General features: G+C 30.2%; 1 protein-coding gene across 1 annotated transcript in view; it reads left to right on the top strand.

Moving 5' to 3' along the window:
* Positions 1 to 18,436, top strand: part of LOC129216992 (unconventional myosin-Ie-like) — a 92,540-nt gene that overhangs the window by 56,256 nt on the left and 17,848 nt on the right. Inside the window, 9 exon segments of the mRNA XM_054851217.1 lie at positions 2,201 to 2,374; positions 5,239 to 5,319; positions 6,302 to 6,387; positions 6,807 to 6,888; positions 10,295 to 10,401; positions 10,486 to 10,584; positions 11,369 to 11,513; positions 13,631 to 13,745; positions 17,500 to 17,669. Coding sequence (XP_054707192.1) covers positions 2,201 to 2,374; positions 5,239 to 5,319; positions 6,302 to 6,387; positions 6,807 to 6,888; positions 10,295 to 10,401; positions 10,486 to 10,584; positions 11,369 to 11,513; positions 13,631 to 13,745; positions 17,500 to 17,669 — 1,059 coding nt within the window.

Genomic DNA, 18,436 nt, shown 5'->3' on the forward strand with positions numbered 1-18,436 from the left:
TTACTTTTGTTTTGCTTAATGACATGTATGCTTATTTAATTTTGCAATTTTGATTCTAATTGTCATTAGCTAATTTTCGATTATTACAGATTTTCTGAAAAAATTTTAAATTTAAGCAATTGAGCACCTAACATTTTAGCTTAAAGTTTGTATTTTAAAAGTTGAATTATGTAATTTTATAAACTTGAATTTATAAGTGCATCATTTTCTTTATGTGTGCTAGAATAAATTATTTATGTAACAAGTGTTATTCACTGGAAATCCAGTAGTGTTCGTTATGCTTTCCTTTCTCTACTTTGATTTTCACCCTTTATCTCAAATGTTCAAAATTACTATTTTTGTTGGGTTGTGGGCACTTGGAGCAGCTTACCAGAAGAGGCAGTAGCAAAAGGGTTGATAGTCCTCCTTAAACTAGCAAAAGGGTTGATAGTTTAAGGAGGGTCATTGATTTTCATTGGAGTTTAATAAATTGACTAGGACCAGCCTAGCTATACCCAGTGCCTGTTGCAGGTTATCAACAGGCACTGGGGCTGGTATTTATATGCTCAATATTTTGACTTAATACATTATTATAACATTAGAAAAGAATTGTATGTATATATCAAAGGTAATTGTTGTATATATGTATATTTAAATAATAGGGGTCTTAGTTTTAAAAATTACTCCCCCCCCCCTCCCTCGATTAGCGATTTGAAACTTACAAGTGATTTTTTATGAAATTGCAATCACACCTGAATATTATCGCTTCTCTTAATTTAAATTCTAATTTCAACAATAATCCATTTGTTATCAAAATAAAACTACTTTTGTAATAATGTATGTCAACTTTTTGTGAAATTTTTCAATTGGGAAATATGGTTCTATGAATTTGAACTTGCACATTTATTGACTATTACAAGTTATTCAGTAAAAGTAGGCTCAAGTTTACATTCAGAGTATTTATCACTTCTTGAGCAGCTTTTGCAAATTTTGAAGTGTGGAGACTGGACTCGGGACTTTCATAAAATGTTTCCTTTCTTATTAATATATAAATTTACTTGATGACAGTTGAAATGCCTTGCTGCCTGAACAACTAATACACACATACGAATGATTGATTTGTACCTTGAATACTTATAAATAATTTGTGAACCTCTAATATTTTTGAGGATAGTGCAACCGGAAATTACCTTCTGGGCGGTATTTTTGACCCTAACCGCCCATTGTATAAACCGCTATCGGTATTGGAAATAAATGTTGAAACCTGGGGGGGGGGGGGGGGGGGGGTGACTTCAAAACCTCCTTTTTAGCTTATGTTTCCTTTCCTTATGTTCCATTGAATTTAGGTATTTTGGGTTTTTTCCCATAAAAGTTAAAAGCATTCATGAAAGGTTTTTTTTATATATTATCTTGCAGATTCTATAAATTGTACAGTTAAACCCCTTTAAGGCAGATACTAATGGGACAAATTTTTTTATCCGCAAGACGGGTTTTATAACATTGTTAGCCTTGGAATCAGGAAATTAAAAATTGTCCGCATTTGAAGGGTGTCCGTTAAGAGGGGTTTTACTGTACTTCTTTGAATGTGAAGATTCCAAAATTAAACCTCATGGGACCTGCTCCTCTTAATGACCGAGGTTTTCAGACATTTGCAGAAAAACTTTCGACACAGTATAGATCTTTTATCAAAAAGGCTCTTGTTGTAGAAAAAGCAATTTTCTTTTTCCTTTACTTTTTTTACATTATTACCTGTTATTTATGCTTGCATTAAAAGAAATCTGCTTACAATATTTTAAGTTCAAATTTATGATATTGCCTTTTTTTTTTTTTTTTTTTGCCTTAAAAAGTGCTTGAATTTTTTCGTCTCTGAAGGGTATGAACCTTGAAATGTAAATTTTCCGTCCCAGTCCAAAAAAAAAAAAAAACATTCTTTTTTCCTTATTAGCCCCCCCCCCCCCAGGCCTTTTCTAAAATTATTATGAACATAGCAGGGTTGTGGATTGCTTCAAAATAAATACTTTTAGGAAATTAAAACTATAAATGAAGAAAGAAACGATGGACTTTAAAGGCGTAATCATTCCAACATAAATTGATTTTAACTTTTTTACTAATTAGGATAGAAATTTTAATTATATTTTCAGGAAATAACATGAGCCTTAAAAGTACCATGAGTAATTTATTTCGCTATTGTTCTCTGTAAATATATTTTTATTCTTTTTAGGAAGAATATGTACAAGAAGGAATAAAATGGAACTCCATTGAGTACTTCAACAACAAAATTGTTTGCGACTTGATTGAAAATAAGACTGCTCCTCCCGGAATTATGTCCATTGTAGACGATGTGTGTGCGACCATGCATGCTGTCAGTGAAGGATCAGATAGTCAGCTTCTGGGTGTAATAATGAGCTTTACTTTGATTTTCTTTTTTTTCTTTATTTTGTCTTTTCATTTGTTCTAGTTTTAAGACTTTATTTTGGTCTCTTCATTCTAAAACAGCGTTTCTTAATTTCTTTGATCAGTGGAACCCTTTTAAATGCTCGCTTTTTTCGTGGAACTCTAAGTTTTTTGTCAATAGTTTGCAGTGGCGTAGCCAAGGTTCTGTTTGAGAGGGAGACAAGGTTCTTATCTTTAAGAGACTATCACATTAACTATTTGTCGTTAAAGTGATAATTAAATAGACTTCATTATAGATCATAATAATTATTGCTAACTGCTAATATTTATTTATTATTTTAAAACACCAAAACACTCCTATTTGCATAGGTGGCTAGTGCCCCAAAAAAGTGGGGGGTCAAAGGAGGTGCGGGGGGGGGCAGGTTTGGTGGGCGACACACCCTTAAAGCTAAATTTTTTCTTCAAAAATTGGGCAATTGAATTTTTACATCATTATTAATGAATTGACCTTCTTCAAAAAATTCGAGAAACGGACTCAAAAACCGGGACCAGATGGCCACAGAAGATTCCCTCCTACAAAATCAAAGTTCCTTTTCAATTTTTATGAAATAATAACATGAAAAAAAAAGCATAAAGCAAGCACTTATTTAAGTCAGTTCTTTCTTTAAACATGTGAATATATCATCATTATCATTTCTCATTCGACCCTTAGTTTTGAACTTAGACAAGTGGAGGGGCAAAGACCCTTTACTGCTGAAAGTGAGTGGGTATTTACCCCCCTTGCACCCTCGTACGAGCCTTTATATGCCTATTTGTAATTCGGAGGGTTTTTATTAGGGACAAATAACCTCAGACTTTATGCAGGAGATATATGATTAAAATATTTTCTTTGTTTGGAAAAGAAATACTGATGTGTTTTACCTAAAATAGTGTTAATAATTCTCTAATATTTACAAAGAAAAAGTTTTTAAAACTTAAACACTAAAATGCCTCTTATTGAACAACAATTTTTAAAGTTATTTATAAGTTAGACTTTGATGTTACTGCATGTTATGCTGACTTAAATTAGTCCTCACTGGTTAAAAGTTAAAATTGTGCTTTTAACTGCTGCCACAGATACTGGAAGAGTGACTAGAATCAATAGTAGAATATTTGAAATTTACGACAAAAATCGTAGTTTTAGGCCATATTTGGTAATGATACAGGAAAGGGAATTTGAGGTACCCTCCCATAAGTTTTTCAACATTGAAGTCACTTTTAAACTGTCTTTGGTGATATTAGGGGGTCAGTAGCTTCTTCCGGGATTTTTTCGAAATTGAAGTGTTTAAAAGTGAGAAAAAGATGCTTTATGAGTGAACTTGGAAAAAGTTGAATCTTAAAGACACAATTTCAGGCAACAAATAAAATTATTCCTATAATGGTTAACCCTGATCGGTAATAAAGCTCAGATTAGTATACTAAAGTAAAAGTAAATTTATTTTTAATTTTGGGAAAGGGTTTTTTCGATTTTTTAAGTGACAAATTTGAAAGATGTAGAAGGAAAACACACAAGTCTCATGGAACCCCTGAGAGAGCTTTGTGGAACCCTTGGGTTCCGCGGAACACAATTTGAGAAACGCTGTTCTAAAATATTGAGTAGATCTTATAATGCAATTAAATTGGATTATACTGGGTGCTTCAGAAGTGAGCGTACCCTGGCTTTATTTTCAATATATGCTAGTTATGGGTGAATATTTGTTAAGAGTCATAAATATTGGTCACCATCCATTTCGTAACCCAGATGAATTTCACGCCATATTGTCATGAATATTTTGCAAAGCATCATGGATTCGGAGATGCTTTGCCTTAATTTAGCTAGATTACGACATGATGATGTTCGACCAATGTTTACGCTGCCGTGCTAAGCACAGAAGCCGTATCTGCATCCGAGTTCAAAATGAGAATTTGCCATTTAAAGTTTTACACAACCATGTATTTAATTCAGATGCAACTTTTTCAGAATTTTTTTCTTAATATTTCCCGTTTACAAATGACCATAAAGCATTGTATTTTGGTAAAATATGTGTCAAAGGATCACCTGATGATCGTAATTCAATTTTGGTAAAAAGTGCAGATACGACTGTTGAGCTTAGTACAACAATACGGCTCTCAAGACTCCAAAGTTTCTGCATATAACATGCATTCAATCATAACTAAAATTGTGTTGAAAATAATGTGGAAGTGCCCCCACTTTTGGACTACTCTGTACATTGCTGTAAATACATTATTGAAAGTAATGCTGTAAATACATTTTAGTAGGGTCGTGGGCACTTGGAATAGCTTACCAGAAGAGGTTGTAATGAGAAAGGGGTGGATAAAGAGGGCCATTGATCTTCATTGAGGACTAATTAATTGACTAGGACCAGCCTAGCTGAGCCCAGAGCTTGTTGCTGGTCATCACATTTGTATTTGTATTGTATTTGAAATTCAACAGTTGCCACATGAATTGTTGGGGCAACTATTACACAGAACTATGAACAGAATAATGGAAAAACTGAAAACAAAATATAACAAAAAATTCATTTCACTAAATACTTTTAACAGTGATACTGATGCAAAATTTTTGGATTCGAAGTTTATTTTAAGGAAAAAAATTATCTGAAGATTTGCCATAGATGATATCGCTGCTTCTCTTACTCACCCATAATTCCCGCTGTACTGAAAATCTAAGAAAATTCATGTTTTTGTCTTTTTAAATCAAATACTGATTGATTTTTACACGTTAAACTGCATTGTTTCTGAAAAAACAATTATTTATTTGACAGGAATGTATATATTTACTATCAGTTTATGCAGTGCTAATATTTCTGCTATGTTTCCTTTTAGAAACTAACAAAATCTGTTGGATCACACCCTCATTTTCAAGGCGGTGGTAGTGAATTTATAATTCATCATTATGCTGGGAAGGTAAATGAATTTAATTTTTAAAACTATAATATCAATAACTTTGAATCAATGCTCTTATGATTTCTTGAAATACATGTAATGCCTTTGTTATATACCATTGAGTTGTTGATGAAAACACCTGTTATAGATTATTTTGGTTTCATAGGAACCAACTGCTACGCTTGAAAATTTGTAAACTTATACAATTAAATTGAAATTATGCTGCCATGGAAGAAGGAACAAAGATCCAAAAAATATATTACACTTCTTTTTGTTTCAAAAAAAGGTTGATTGCTATCTTAGTTTTTAATCTGTTTGATGATCTGAATGTAAATTTTACTTTATTTGATGTGACCCGAAGCTTACCCTGCTAAAATGATAATCTGAATTTAGGTGTTGATAGTTATATTTAATGAAAATATTATATGATGTTTAATTAATTTACAAAGAAAGATTTGTCTAGTACCAAGTATAATTTTTCAAATTACGATTATTCCACTTTTGTCAAAAGTTTTTTGAAAAAATATTTGAAAGATGAAGCTTAAAACTGTTGGAAAGCTTCTTATTTTCTCTGATGACCAATGAATTTGTGCTATTATCAAGGGAACTCAAAAAATTAACATATTTGTATCCTTAATAGAAAAAGAATCTTTTGAAAAAGAATAAATAGCATTTATAAAGTCAACCATTGTAAGCTTCTATTTCATTAATAGTATATTTGTTAGCTAGCATTTTTTAAATGATGTCAAAGTGAAAAAAAAGGATAAGAACAAAATGTATGCTATTTTTGAACTAAATTTTTTATGTTAACAAATTTCTCAAGAAATGAAATTGAAACTCATTAGAAATGTTATCTCAAAAGTTCAGTCCAAGTTAGAGCCCAGTTACTCTCACTCTCCAGAATCGTGTATTAAACTTATCAGGGTTATTTCCACTTTTTATAAATCCATGAAATAACTTAAAGTTATTTCAAAATTAAATATGTTAATATACTTCTTTTCAGGTGTCATATTGTGTTGATGGATTTTGTGAAAAAAATCGAGATGTGCTTTTTACAGACATCATTCAAGTAATGCAAAATAGTTCAAAGTAAGTTTTTAAGAATTTAATAGTATCCTAAAAACCATGATTAATATGATTTCATAAAACAATACACATTAGTTTAAATCTTAGTCACACTAATAATAATTTTGAACCTAATCATTTTTAAAGTGAAGGTTATGTTCGAATAGAGCGATTGGTTAACTCTGGCTTATTGGTGACCATAAGAATCATTCTGATAGATTACCGGTTAGCGGATCAGAACCACTGACCTCATCAAATTTCATGAAATCATCTACCCGGGTTACTTTATTCAAACTGATTACTTTATTCAAACATGACCAAAAATGCAAATTAAAAAAATATATATTTTGAAAAAAAAAATTTTTTTTTGAATGATTGATAAAAAAAAATAACTATCTAATTGTAATTATTCATTCAGTGCTGTTTTGTTTTTATCATTATAGTTCTTTCATACGAAATTTATTTCCTGAAAATGTTTCTGGAACAATCAGGAGTCGACCAACTACTGCTGGCAGTAAAATAAAGGTAAGATATTTGTAAATTATAAAAATGCAATTTTGATGCAAAGAACCGAGTTCAATTTTTTCACACCTGCAAAGTAGGTGTGAACAATGGGATGCATTTTGTGTTGTCAGGTGAAGACTTATAACTCATACCTTGGGAGCAGAGGTTTTGCATTATGTAAAAATGCATACAAATTTAGAAAATAATATTCAAAATATATGAATATTAGACATTAGGATAAGTTTTTAGTATAATGATTGTTAAAGCTCAAATTATGCAGTGTAATATAGGTATACTTCATAATCAAAAGAAGATGCATGATTTTGCACTTTTGCAAGCTTCATTGCAGCTGCTGCTTTTTCTAGAACAATCTGGTACTTTTTTACTGTAAATACTAATTATCATTTGAAAGCTTCCAAGAAAGATGATATGATGACAAATTGTTTCGAAATTTAATTTGCCAAAGAATGGGGTTGTTTCCTTCAGTCAAAAGTAGTACTTTTAGTCACTGAAATTGATAATATAAGCAAAAAAAAAAACATGGATCCAGAAAATTCTTTCATTTTCCTAACAGTTATTTTTTAATTAATTTTTTAAAATGTCCTATTTTTCAAACAAGGCGTGGTCTTTATGACATCACAAATGATGCAAAATGGCGCATCTTTCTACCGCATTTCCCACGTTATGATAATCAAGAAGCGAATTAAAATTGCACTCTACGCTTGCTATCCACTAGATCGTTGCCAATACACGTGAGTAAAGATGCAAATTAAAGATTTTGCTCTCTGAATGGCAACACAGAATGGCATTTCATCATTTGTGATGTCATCGGTAAGAAATGTAAACAATGAAACGCAACGATTTAAGTAATTTTTTTTAAATATTATACTTAAACAAATTGTTAAAAAACGGTTAGATCCTATGTTTTTAAGCATGTTCTTTCAGAAAAAAAATACTTTTAAAATTTTGGAAACGACCCCATTGTCACGTTTGAAATAAAAATAAAGTACTTGTTTAACTGAAAACTAATTTTTACTTCGGAAAAGTTATGCGTTTTATGGAGAATTGCATTTTATAGGTTGGCGTTATAAAAGTATTCTGCTGTAAATATATATGTAGTACATTGATATTCAAAGAAAAGAAGATTTTCGTATTATATTTTGCATTTGTATTACATAAAATGATGTTTAAAACAGAAAAATAAATAAAATTGAGCTTCAATGCAGAAGCAAGGAATTTCGGAATTTTCACTCCACATTTTTATAGAATGATTGAGTGTCATTTTTTTAAGCTGGACAAAATGAATGGGGGCTTGATAGTTGACACCTTCAATTTTCCTGAAACTTTCAAGATATTTTACTAGTATGGTGATAAGAAAAAGTGAAGCTTCTTTCCTCTCTAATTTGACTTGTTGGTCCTCAAGTGGAGGTCAAAGTTTATGGTCCTGAGAAAAAAGAACTAAATATATGATTGCTTTGCTTCAAAAAAAAGTAATGAGTGAAAAAAAGCCAATTTTTACTTCATTTTACTAAAAAGGAAGTATTGTATTTGCGAAAAAAATTTCACTCAAAAATCGACCTTAATTTCAATTTTACTCACCCCCGAATGAATATTGAGTTTTTTTTTTCCGACTCGACCACACGTGGGTAGGTGCCTACGAAATATCCATAATGATGATTCCCGAGTTAATTACAACGAATTTTCTCGTGATGTGCGGATGTGGGTATGTATGTCGCCTAACTCAAGAACGGTAAGTCCTAGAAAGTTGAAATTAGGTACATAGACTTCTGGTGGGGTCTAGTTGTGCACCTCCCCTTGTGGTTGCATTCGGGTGTTTCTAAAGGGGTCTTTTGCCCCTTTTTTGGGGGGAGGGAATCATTGTTATTGTTACTTTTGATGTAAACTCAAGTGGTGTTATAATTTGGTGGACACTTGGCGAAATATCACCTGTCTTTTGGTCACCAAGTTTTGTCGCCAAATTGGCTACAAATTTGGCGATTGTTTTTTTTTTTTTAATCTGTTTGAATTTGGCCACTGTTGGTGATATTTAGAGAGTAAACTATTGAATCACATTAAAATTGCCAGTAATGGGGAAATGACATTAAATTGGAGTAAAAGGAAGTTGTGTGATGCGCACATCAGCTCGTTTTTAATAAGGATACTACTTGATACTAGGTACATGCTAGCATAAATATTTTGGTCGCTCACTCGTGGCTTTGAGGGCAAAGGTCAATTGAAACTGCTACTTTTTTCGCTTTGTTTAGGCCCAGATATCTGCTAAAACCATGAGTAACCCTTGGAAATAATGAAAATGATTAACTACTCACCATAGTATAGTATTAAGAAAAATATAAAATAACTTTCGTTTCTCTTGACTTTAGTAGTTAACGGTCTCAAAGTCAATGATTTTTTTTTTTAAATGGCCAAGTTTAAAGGTCAATAACTTTGATAGCGACGGGTCAACAACTTTGAGACACAGCTGTAGTTATAGTCCGAGTGGTGTAGTTTAAGGTTCAGGTTAGAAACTTATAGCAACTAATCAACTTTTTTAATTAGGCAGTCTCAAATTTGCTTATTTGAAACAACAAGAATCAAAGTTTTAGGTCAATTACTCTATGACGCCTGAGTCAATAATTTTGAGCAAGAGCTGTAATTATGCTCTATGTGGTGTAGTTTTAGACTCATGTCAGAAAATCATGAGATCTAATCATTTTATTTAATTAAACAATCTCAAAAATAATTTCAGTATAAAAGAGCGTTTTTTTCACGAGTTTATATGCGTGCTACTCAAAATCTTATGAGCTCAAACTCACACAAATATTAGAACGAATCAACAGACAAATGTACTTTAAGCTCCTAAAATTTCATGCTTCCAGGGTTATAAAATTTTCTGTAACCATGACCACAACATGGCAATTCTTCTCACAAAGCTGATCGGCCATTTTGGAGCACTATATTTTGGAGATCCTAGATACTCGGGATTTGGATCTCGGAAGCTGAGCAAAGCAATCATATATTTAGCTCTTTTTTTTTTTTTCCACGACCTGAAACTTTGTCACTTTCTCAAGGACAAACAAATCAGTTTTTACCACTACATAGTACCACTAACACATCCAGAAATTTTTACAAAAATTGAAGACATCAACTATTAAAAGTGTCCAGCTTTAAAAAAAATTACTCTTAAAGTTATGGTGTATAAAATGATTAAGTAAAATAATTAAAAAATCTCCCATCAGTAAAAAAGTAAATTGCTTTAATTAGAAAAAAGCTCATCTTGTTTTTTCGCATTTTTTTTTTCTTTCTTAAATTGTAAATTTGATCTTTTTCTTTAAAATATAGCAAAAAAAAAATTTTTTTTTTGAATCGCAAACACACACTCATAAGTTTGTTGTGGTACCATTTTCATTCATACTCTCTTCTGAATTAGACTCAAGCCAATCAACTAGTAGATGCTTTGATGAAGTGTACACCACATTATATTCGTTGTATTAAACCCAATGAAACCAAGAAACCTCATGATTGGGAAGAAGACAGGTATATTTTATGGATATCCTCCTAGATTGAAGCAATATTTTCAGAAAAAAATTATTTTTAATCATAAAATAAACATTTTTTTAGGGTGAAACATCAAGTTGAATATTTAGGTTTAAAAGAAAATATTCGAGTGAGAAGAGCTGGATATGCATATAGAAGACCATTCAAAAAATTTTTGAACAGGTATTGAAATATCTTAAATTGTTACTATTTTTAAGTCACTTATAAATTGTCTCTCTTTATGCAATGAAATGAGCTGTTGAGAATATAAGTGGTGTGGATCAATACAATAAAATGCTGAGTAATTGAATGGTTTAGTAGCCATTTTTGTGCAAAACACTACTGCTGTTCCATTTTACTGTTACAGTCTATCAGTAAATGGTTGAGCCTAGACTTACACCACTTTTGCATGAAGTGGAATAAGACTAAAGCTAATTTCTGATGGTGTAAATACAAATTTAAAAAAAAAAAATATTTACACCACTTTTCAACCGCTTAAATTATAACCAAAGCAAAGTAGTAGGAAAATAAGAATGCATAAAAAGTCCCTCTTTTGTTTCTAATGTGATAATTTATTTGCTACAATGCTTCATTTTTATTTATCCCTCATACTATTTTAATTGTTGATGTCTGTTACTACAATAATTCACTTTTTTTTTATCTGGAAAAGTAGATTGGCTGCATTTTGTTAAATAAAAAAGTTGTTTCATTAAATTATATCTTTATAATATTTTATTTTCAGAATTTATATGTGAACTTCGTGAAAAATCAGTGTTGGACATTACTTGTAAAGATTAATATAAATTATAAAATGCATTCAAAACATATAAAATGATGAAATGTTTCTTGGATTATGTTCATTGCATTCTTTGAAAATTGTTTGTTCGCAGTTGATTTGTTCTGCTGTTTGATTGAAATTTAGTATTGAGTTGGAAGTTGTATTCAAGTTTCTCTGTGCCTTTTTCAGGTATTCAATTTTAACGAAAGAAACGTGGCCAAAATGGAATGGCGATCCTAAACAAGGCATTATACATATCTTAAGGAGTGTAAATATGGATGAAGATAATTACCAGCTGGGAAAATCAAAAATTTTTATCAAGGCCCCTGAATCGGTAATAGTTATTAATCTTTGAATGTTGTGTTTAAAATATTGTTGAATATTTTAGCAGTTTATCATGTAAATTGTCCGTGTTATACAAATGCAAAAAGTTGAAGACAACATGTGATGTAGGGCATAGTGAAATGGTTAAAATGACAAAGTTTTTTCAAAATGAACAAATCGGAAATTTGTTTTGAAAATTACAGTACATAAAGAAAGACCATTGTATTTTATAATAAAACTTGAATTGAAACAGTATTTTTTATTTTTGGCAGCAAATTTGAGTCTTTGAGAAAAAACTGGAAAATTTTCATTGTTTTTTTCATGGGGCAAGGGGAAAAATAAAATATTTTTCTAATGAAGCATTTTTTATTCGATTATAAAACATATTTTGATTGAAAAACATATTTACTGATCAAAAGAATCAGTAAATAAAAGGTTGAATGAACAAATGAAAAGATACTGAAACAACAAATGTATACTTAAATGAATAAATCAAATAATATAAGAAGAAAAATAAATGAGCAGGTAAAAGAATGAATGAATAAGAAAATAAGTGAATGAATGAATAAATATAAGTGACTTACTAAATGAAGGAATGTAAATAAAATAATTAATAAATGAAAACGTAAGTGATTTATATAAATGATTGAGTGAGTAAATGAAATAAACTATTTCACTTTGCCTCACCCACTTAGCCCCGTATTGACTTGACTAATTGCACAATTTATTTAAAATACAAATAATCTTAATATTAACTAAGTTAATACTGCATTGAATATTAGGGCTCTCAATAAATATTTAAAATGTTAATAACAAGAACTTTATCATTTGATAGTAAAAGAAATAGTTTTTGACTTACAACAAAGTATTACATATGAGTATCAATTTTTTAAAACTGCCTGTATTACCAAATGCTCTAAGCTTCAGAAAAAAAAAATTTCCCCTGGAATACACTACATATTGTACTACGTAGTTAACCCCCCTTGTGGTTGGCCAGTCCCAGAATTATATGTTAAATGAACAAGATATCTCGTCAAGAACTGCAAGGTGGTTAAAATAATACCAAATATTAAAATAATATCAGATTGGTGGAGCTGAAACCAGATTGAATATTTCACCATTTCACTTCACCCCATGTTCTGCTTCTGTAGATAAATATTGGTTTAAAAGAGAAATAAATTTTAATCTAAGGAAAATGTTGTTACTATAAGAGAGAGAGAGAGGAAGTGGATATTGAAGTTTTATCTTTACCTTTAATTATTTAAAATCTTCATCTTATGTTTTTAATGTTTGAAATTCATAAGCAGAATATGAATGCCTCCATATGAGTTGAACTTCGTACTCTGTAATTTGTTTTTTAAAAACATCAGCATATTACTGAAACAATTCTCAAACTTGCCACATTAGTTACAAGTAAGATACTGAAGTTTATGATGCTAATTAAACATTGTACTTGTAACTATTGTTATTTTAATATGTTTTTCATCCACTTATACTTTACTGCTTGTTCTTTTATCACATATACTTTCATCACTTTCCCATTATACTCTCCTTTTTGAATCTTATACTTTATTTATTTATTATTATTATTATTATTTTTTTTTTTTTTTTTTTGCAGTTAATCAATTATTGTATCTTAAAATTTTTATTTAAAAAAAACTCACAATTTCTTTTTAAATAACTGAAATACATTAGTTAACCAAATGTTGTATTATATTTTTCTAAAATAAATTGAGACAAATCTTAGTTACATTACTATTATTTTTAGCTTAAATTATATTCGTTTAAAAGAATAATATACTTTCTTAATTAATCCTACATAAGTACAAAAGTTAATTGGTAAATAAAAAAGTTTTTTTTTTTCTTAAATCTTTGCAAAATCTAAAATTGCATTCAAACTTTTATTGAAATATTTTCCTTTGTATATAAGTAAAACTAGTGTTATTATATTGGGGGGGGGGGGGCAGTATGTGCAGTTTATGCTTTCAAGTTAAATTAAAAATCCTAGTTCGTATAATTCTTTTTTTAGAAATGGAATTCAGCTTTTTTGATATAATTTGAAATAAATGAAAGATTACAGCTATTTAACCTGCATATTTCGTTTTAATATGGTGAGTTTTATTTCAGTTGTTTCTATTGGAAGAAATGAGAGAAAGGAAATATGATGGTTTTGCTAGAGTTATACAGAAGGCTTTTAGGCAGTACTTTGCTAGAAAACAATATCAGAAATTGAAAGAAATGGGTAAGTCAATCAATAGGATAAACGTTTATTACTTCACAGAAGAAATAATTCAGTTTTCTCTAAATGCTGCATAATACCTCATTTCTTCATGAAAATGAAGCAGTATTTGGTATTTATGCCAAAAACACTGAAATGTGGTAACTCACAACAAGAAAATAAGCAGCATGTTTTCAAGATTGTTTTTTGGAGCAATTTTCATTAGAATTTGAAATGAATGCATGATGTTTAAAGTTTTTACCTAATTTTTATCATAAATAATTCAAGATTAATTGCAAAGGTGTTTCACTTTTCTTTCCTTAAACAATAATTGTATTTTAGAGTGTAAAATGTGTAGTTTTCTTTAGTTTTTTTTTTTTTAAATTTAATCCTAAAATCTAAAAAATTTATTTACATAATGTGTCATCAGTACATGGCGCTGTGTTAAAAATTAGCTACCATCTGACAATGTTCAAGAAGACCTCTGAACAAAGTTCCAAATTTTTGTTTTTCCTTTAAAAATGAAAAAAATTAAAATCTTATTTCTCATGTATGTAAATGAAAAGGTATGATGCAGACTATATTAATTCATACAACTATAATGTTTTAAAATGCATAAAAATAAAATTTAATTTGTATGCTTAAAATGTGTTCACCTCTTAACTGCGTAGCCCAATCTGAGCTTGGGATGAGGTTTATGTGCCTTTGACTGTGTAGCCTGAGCCCCTTGAATAGGGGCAAAGGGCTTTCCTGCAGTACTCTAAGTCCGTTTACCGCAGATGTTCTTAGTCCGTTTACCACAGATGGTCTAAGATAAATTCTGAAAAAGGAGCAGCTGTGAGCAGATAATGCGTCAGTTGTCGATCTTAGTTATTTCCGCTCACTGGACAGGCGCATGTGTTCAAGAACAATCAGCAAGTTTGTCCTCCCGCTGCTTGAAATGGATGCATACTCAGAAATTTGTAAAACAGAATAATAACAGCAATATTCTAAAGTGTAATGTACTTTTTGATTAAAATTCGTTACTAAAAATGAATGTTCTCGCAAAATATTATCAAGCTGAAAATGAAATGTTTATTATAATTAATTATCAAGTACAAAAAGGTCAGAGTTAGAGATCTCGGTCTAAAATAGATATAAAAGTTACGCCACAAAAATTGCAACGACTGGCGTGCCAGTATAAAATTGTAATTAGTCTATTCAAGTATAAGTAACTTGTCAAAGAAACATACTTGCAGTTTTAAAAAATATCATAAATTTAATGTATTTTATGTAAGGAAAGCTAGTGTCAGTAAACTATACCCGACGGAATATATTACATTTAACCTATAAAATGTTTATGTCATGTTTCTAATTTTTTGGCAGTTGATTCTTATCTACTTTTAGCATTAAGTCCGAGAATGAGCAATGTTTCGCAAAACTGAATTTCCAAATTTTTCAATAAAAATATAAAAAAGACAAATTGCAATGTTACAAGAGGTTTAAAATAATAAATAATTAACTACCATGGTTCTAAAAGAAACATGCTGAAATCCATTTTGTTGTTACAAGCCTGTTTTTCATTGCAAAAAAGGTGTGATATTATTGTGATATCAGTTAATTGAATTATTTCTTACGAAGTATTCCAACAAGAACCTCTTATTCTTCATCAACCCTTAGAACGAAGTATATAAGATTTTTTCAAGCAATCAGTAATTGCTTATTACCTGCACTTGACCCAAGTTGAATTTGCTCTGATTTTTCAGATTGCCATGATGACGAGAATAAGCTAACTCGTTAAATCGCTAAATGTTACTTTTAAAGGGGGGGAGGAGGTGTAAAAACACGTGTTTTTTAAAGGAAAAAACGCCTCATTGAATTACAAATTACTTATTCCCATCATTTAGGATTGATATGAAACAAAAAAAGATAACGTTACATGCTGAAAATAATCTTTATGATAAGAGTACTGGTGGATATCTGTCATAAAATCTTTATTTTTACTACAACATCCTCGTCATCATTTCTTTTTTCATGGATGTGCCTCGTATTATCTATTCTAGAAAATCACCAGTCATATTGTTATGCAGGGGCAAATTTATGGGCCATTTTCCTTCCATTCGGCTTGTAGAAACAAGAAACTCAATGAGTAAGATCCGATCACAATTTGTGATTGCGAAAAACATAATTTGGATTCAAGACGTCAAAATTCAAATGAATGCTGGGTGTTGGATGCTCATTTTTTTTTTGCTACACCTTTATTATATTTGTTCAGAGTACTCTTCTAAAAATTAGAGAGATCTTCAATACTTGACATATTTTTAAGTGATTTTTGTAATCCACCTCTGTTTCTGTTCAAATATATTTATTTGTGAACTGCTATGACTGACTGCTCCTCCTCTCAAGAGAAAATTCTAACTTGTTATATAGCCTTCCCTTGAGGAATTCTGGTATTGATAGAGCACATGTGTTGAAGCTTCTTTGGATATCTGTTTTGCTCTTTTCTTTCTCTAGGAAATGCCTCTCCTTCAAGTTCTTAAAAAATTTTATTGAACGAAAGAAATATCTGTGAAGTTAAATATGAAAGGCAAAAAAGAATAACAACCTTGAAAACAGCACAAATTTACTAAACTTTCAGACACATGTTTAGGTGCGGGGGGCAAGGAAGACCTTTTTTAATTTAATAAATAATTTAATAAATAATGTTGCACTTTTGTGGTAAAGGAAAAAGAAAAGTAATTTCAACTTCAATCAATTTTTATTTATTTTTATTTTTATTAATTTAATTAATTGGATTGCTGCAGTTTTAAAAGTTGATTAGCAAATTTCAGTAACTAAACAAGATAACTAGCACTTACAAAATATATGATGTCTAAACAAATGTAAATATCATATTCAAAATTTCATATTAAAATGCTTAACAGAGAGAAAGCCAAGTGAATACATTCCAACTGTCATAGTCAACCTACCCCTCAAGGAAAGCATCCCCACTCTTCACCAAACTATCAAGAGTAAGATCCCCATAATGGCTTGATTGATCAAGCAGAAGCTCCTTTGTAAATCAAAGGGAGTAGCAACACAAGAGGTCCCGGAACCAATGTGTATTGCTGGGAAAACAACATAGCTCTTCAAAATGTTTACGCATAAACTGACCATTTTTGGTGAAGAGGTTCTCACAGTAAAGAGATTAAAACTATATCAGTCTTCCCTAATACAGGAAAATTTTCTACCTTTTAAATTAGAAACAATGGCAGTAACATATGTACCAAAGTTTCATAATCAAAAAATATTCCATAAAACATTTTTCAAAATCTATTTTATACTAGCTGTTCAGATTGACTTTAATTTATTAAACAAGAAGAAATGTATGAAGCAATGCTAATAAAAATTTGTTAATGATTAGTTGATCTATATTTCTCCTGTACATAACATAAAATATAATTTTAGACAGTGCTAAAAGCAGTATTTACTGAATATCACCTAAAGTATTGAGAAATTAAAAATATCATTACTACATAACTCATTTAACTTTTTGTTTTTGTCATACAATTTATATTAATATGTAAATAGTTTGATGTGCTTATGCATGCTTGTAAAACATGTAGGTGATTAATTTTGTTTTGATGCAATCCATAAAATTGAAGTCAATAAAATGTGAACTATTACTATAATTTTTATTTATTTTTTTTAAAAATCATTGATTGAATACTAGCAGCTACATTTATGTATTTATATTTTGCATGTTAATTATTTTGAATAACTTGACATGTTTTATTCTTATTTACTTATCAATTTGTAGCGTCTGATTTACTTGTTGGAAAAAAAGAAAGGCGAAGATACAGTCTAAATAGAAATTTTGTGGGTGATTACATTGGATTAGATGATAATCCAGCCCTTAGAGCTTTAATAGGAAAAAGAGAAAGAATTGAATTTGCAGAAACTGTAAATAAATATGACCGAAGGTTCAAGGTGAGGGCCTGTTCATCTTTTAGCTTTGTTTTTAATAGTCCTCTACTTCAATTAATTAATTTCAACTACTTCATTACATGTTGTATATATTCATAATAAAAAAATGTTTTCAGTGTCAGTAATAGGGCACAAGGTCACCCATATGCAAAATTGTAAGAGGGGGCTCAGACATTTTAACCATGGTTTAGCAGGATATTTTCCCCATGAAAGCAGATTTCAGGAAAGATCGATTCATTAAAATTTGACAATTTTAATAACTTATTCATTAATAGCTGGAGGAGAAATGTTTTTACATTTTTTCAAAGAAAAAAATACTAAAAGCAAGGCAGTTCTAATTTTTAGGGGGGGGGGGTTCGAGCCTCCCACCCTTGCCCCCCTATATGGGCGCCCTTGATAGGGCAATTTCCCAACATCTTAAAATTAATTTTTATGGCATATAATGTAATAAATAAATAAATGCAAAAGTGGATTTGCTTGCACATTTAATGCACATCATGTGTTTTTTTCCATACAAATTTACCAATGTTTATTATTTGATTACATTTGCTTTGTGCTTTGCTGTAACTTTCATTTTCTTTCATGTTTTGCTACAGTACATGTTGAGTAAATAAAATTTAAATTTCTTTGCATCATTTTTTTTTTTTTTTTTTGTGATAACAAATTTCATTGAACATTTGAAAACACAAACTGTATATGGATCATTCTTCAAAAAGTGTAACTTTTCTGTCACACGCCTTTTACAGTAAAAACGGTAAGGAACAGTTCAT

Source organism: Uloborus diversus, chromosome 2 (genome assembly GCF_026930045.1).
Source record: "Uloborus diversus isolate 005 chromosome 2, Udiv.v.3.1, whole genome shotgun sequence".
In the NCBI taxonomy this organism is placed as follows: Eukaryota; Metazoa; Arthropoda; class Arachnida; order Araneae; family Uloboridae; genus Uloborus; species Uloborus diversus.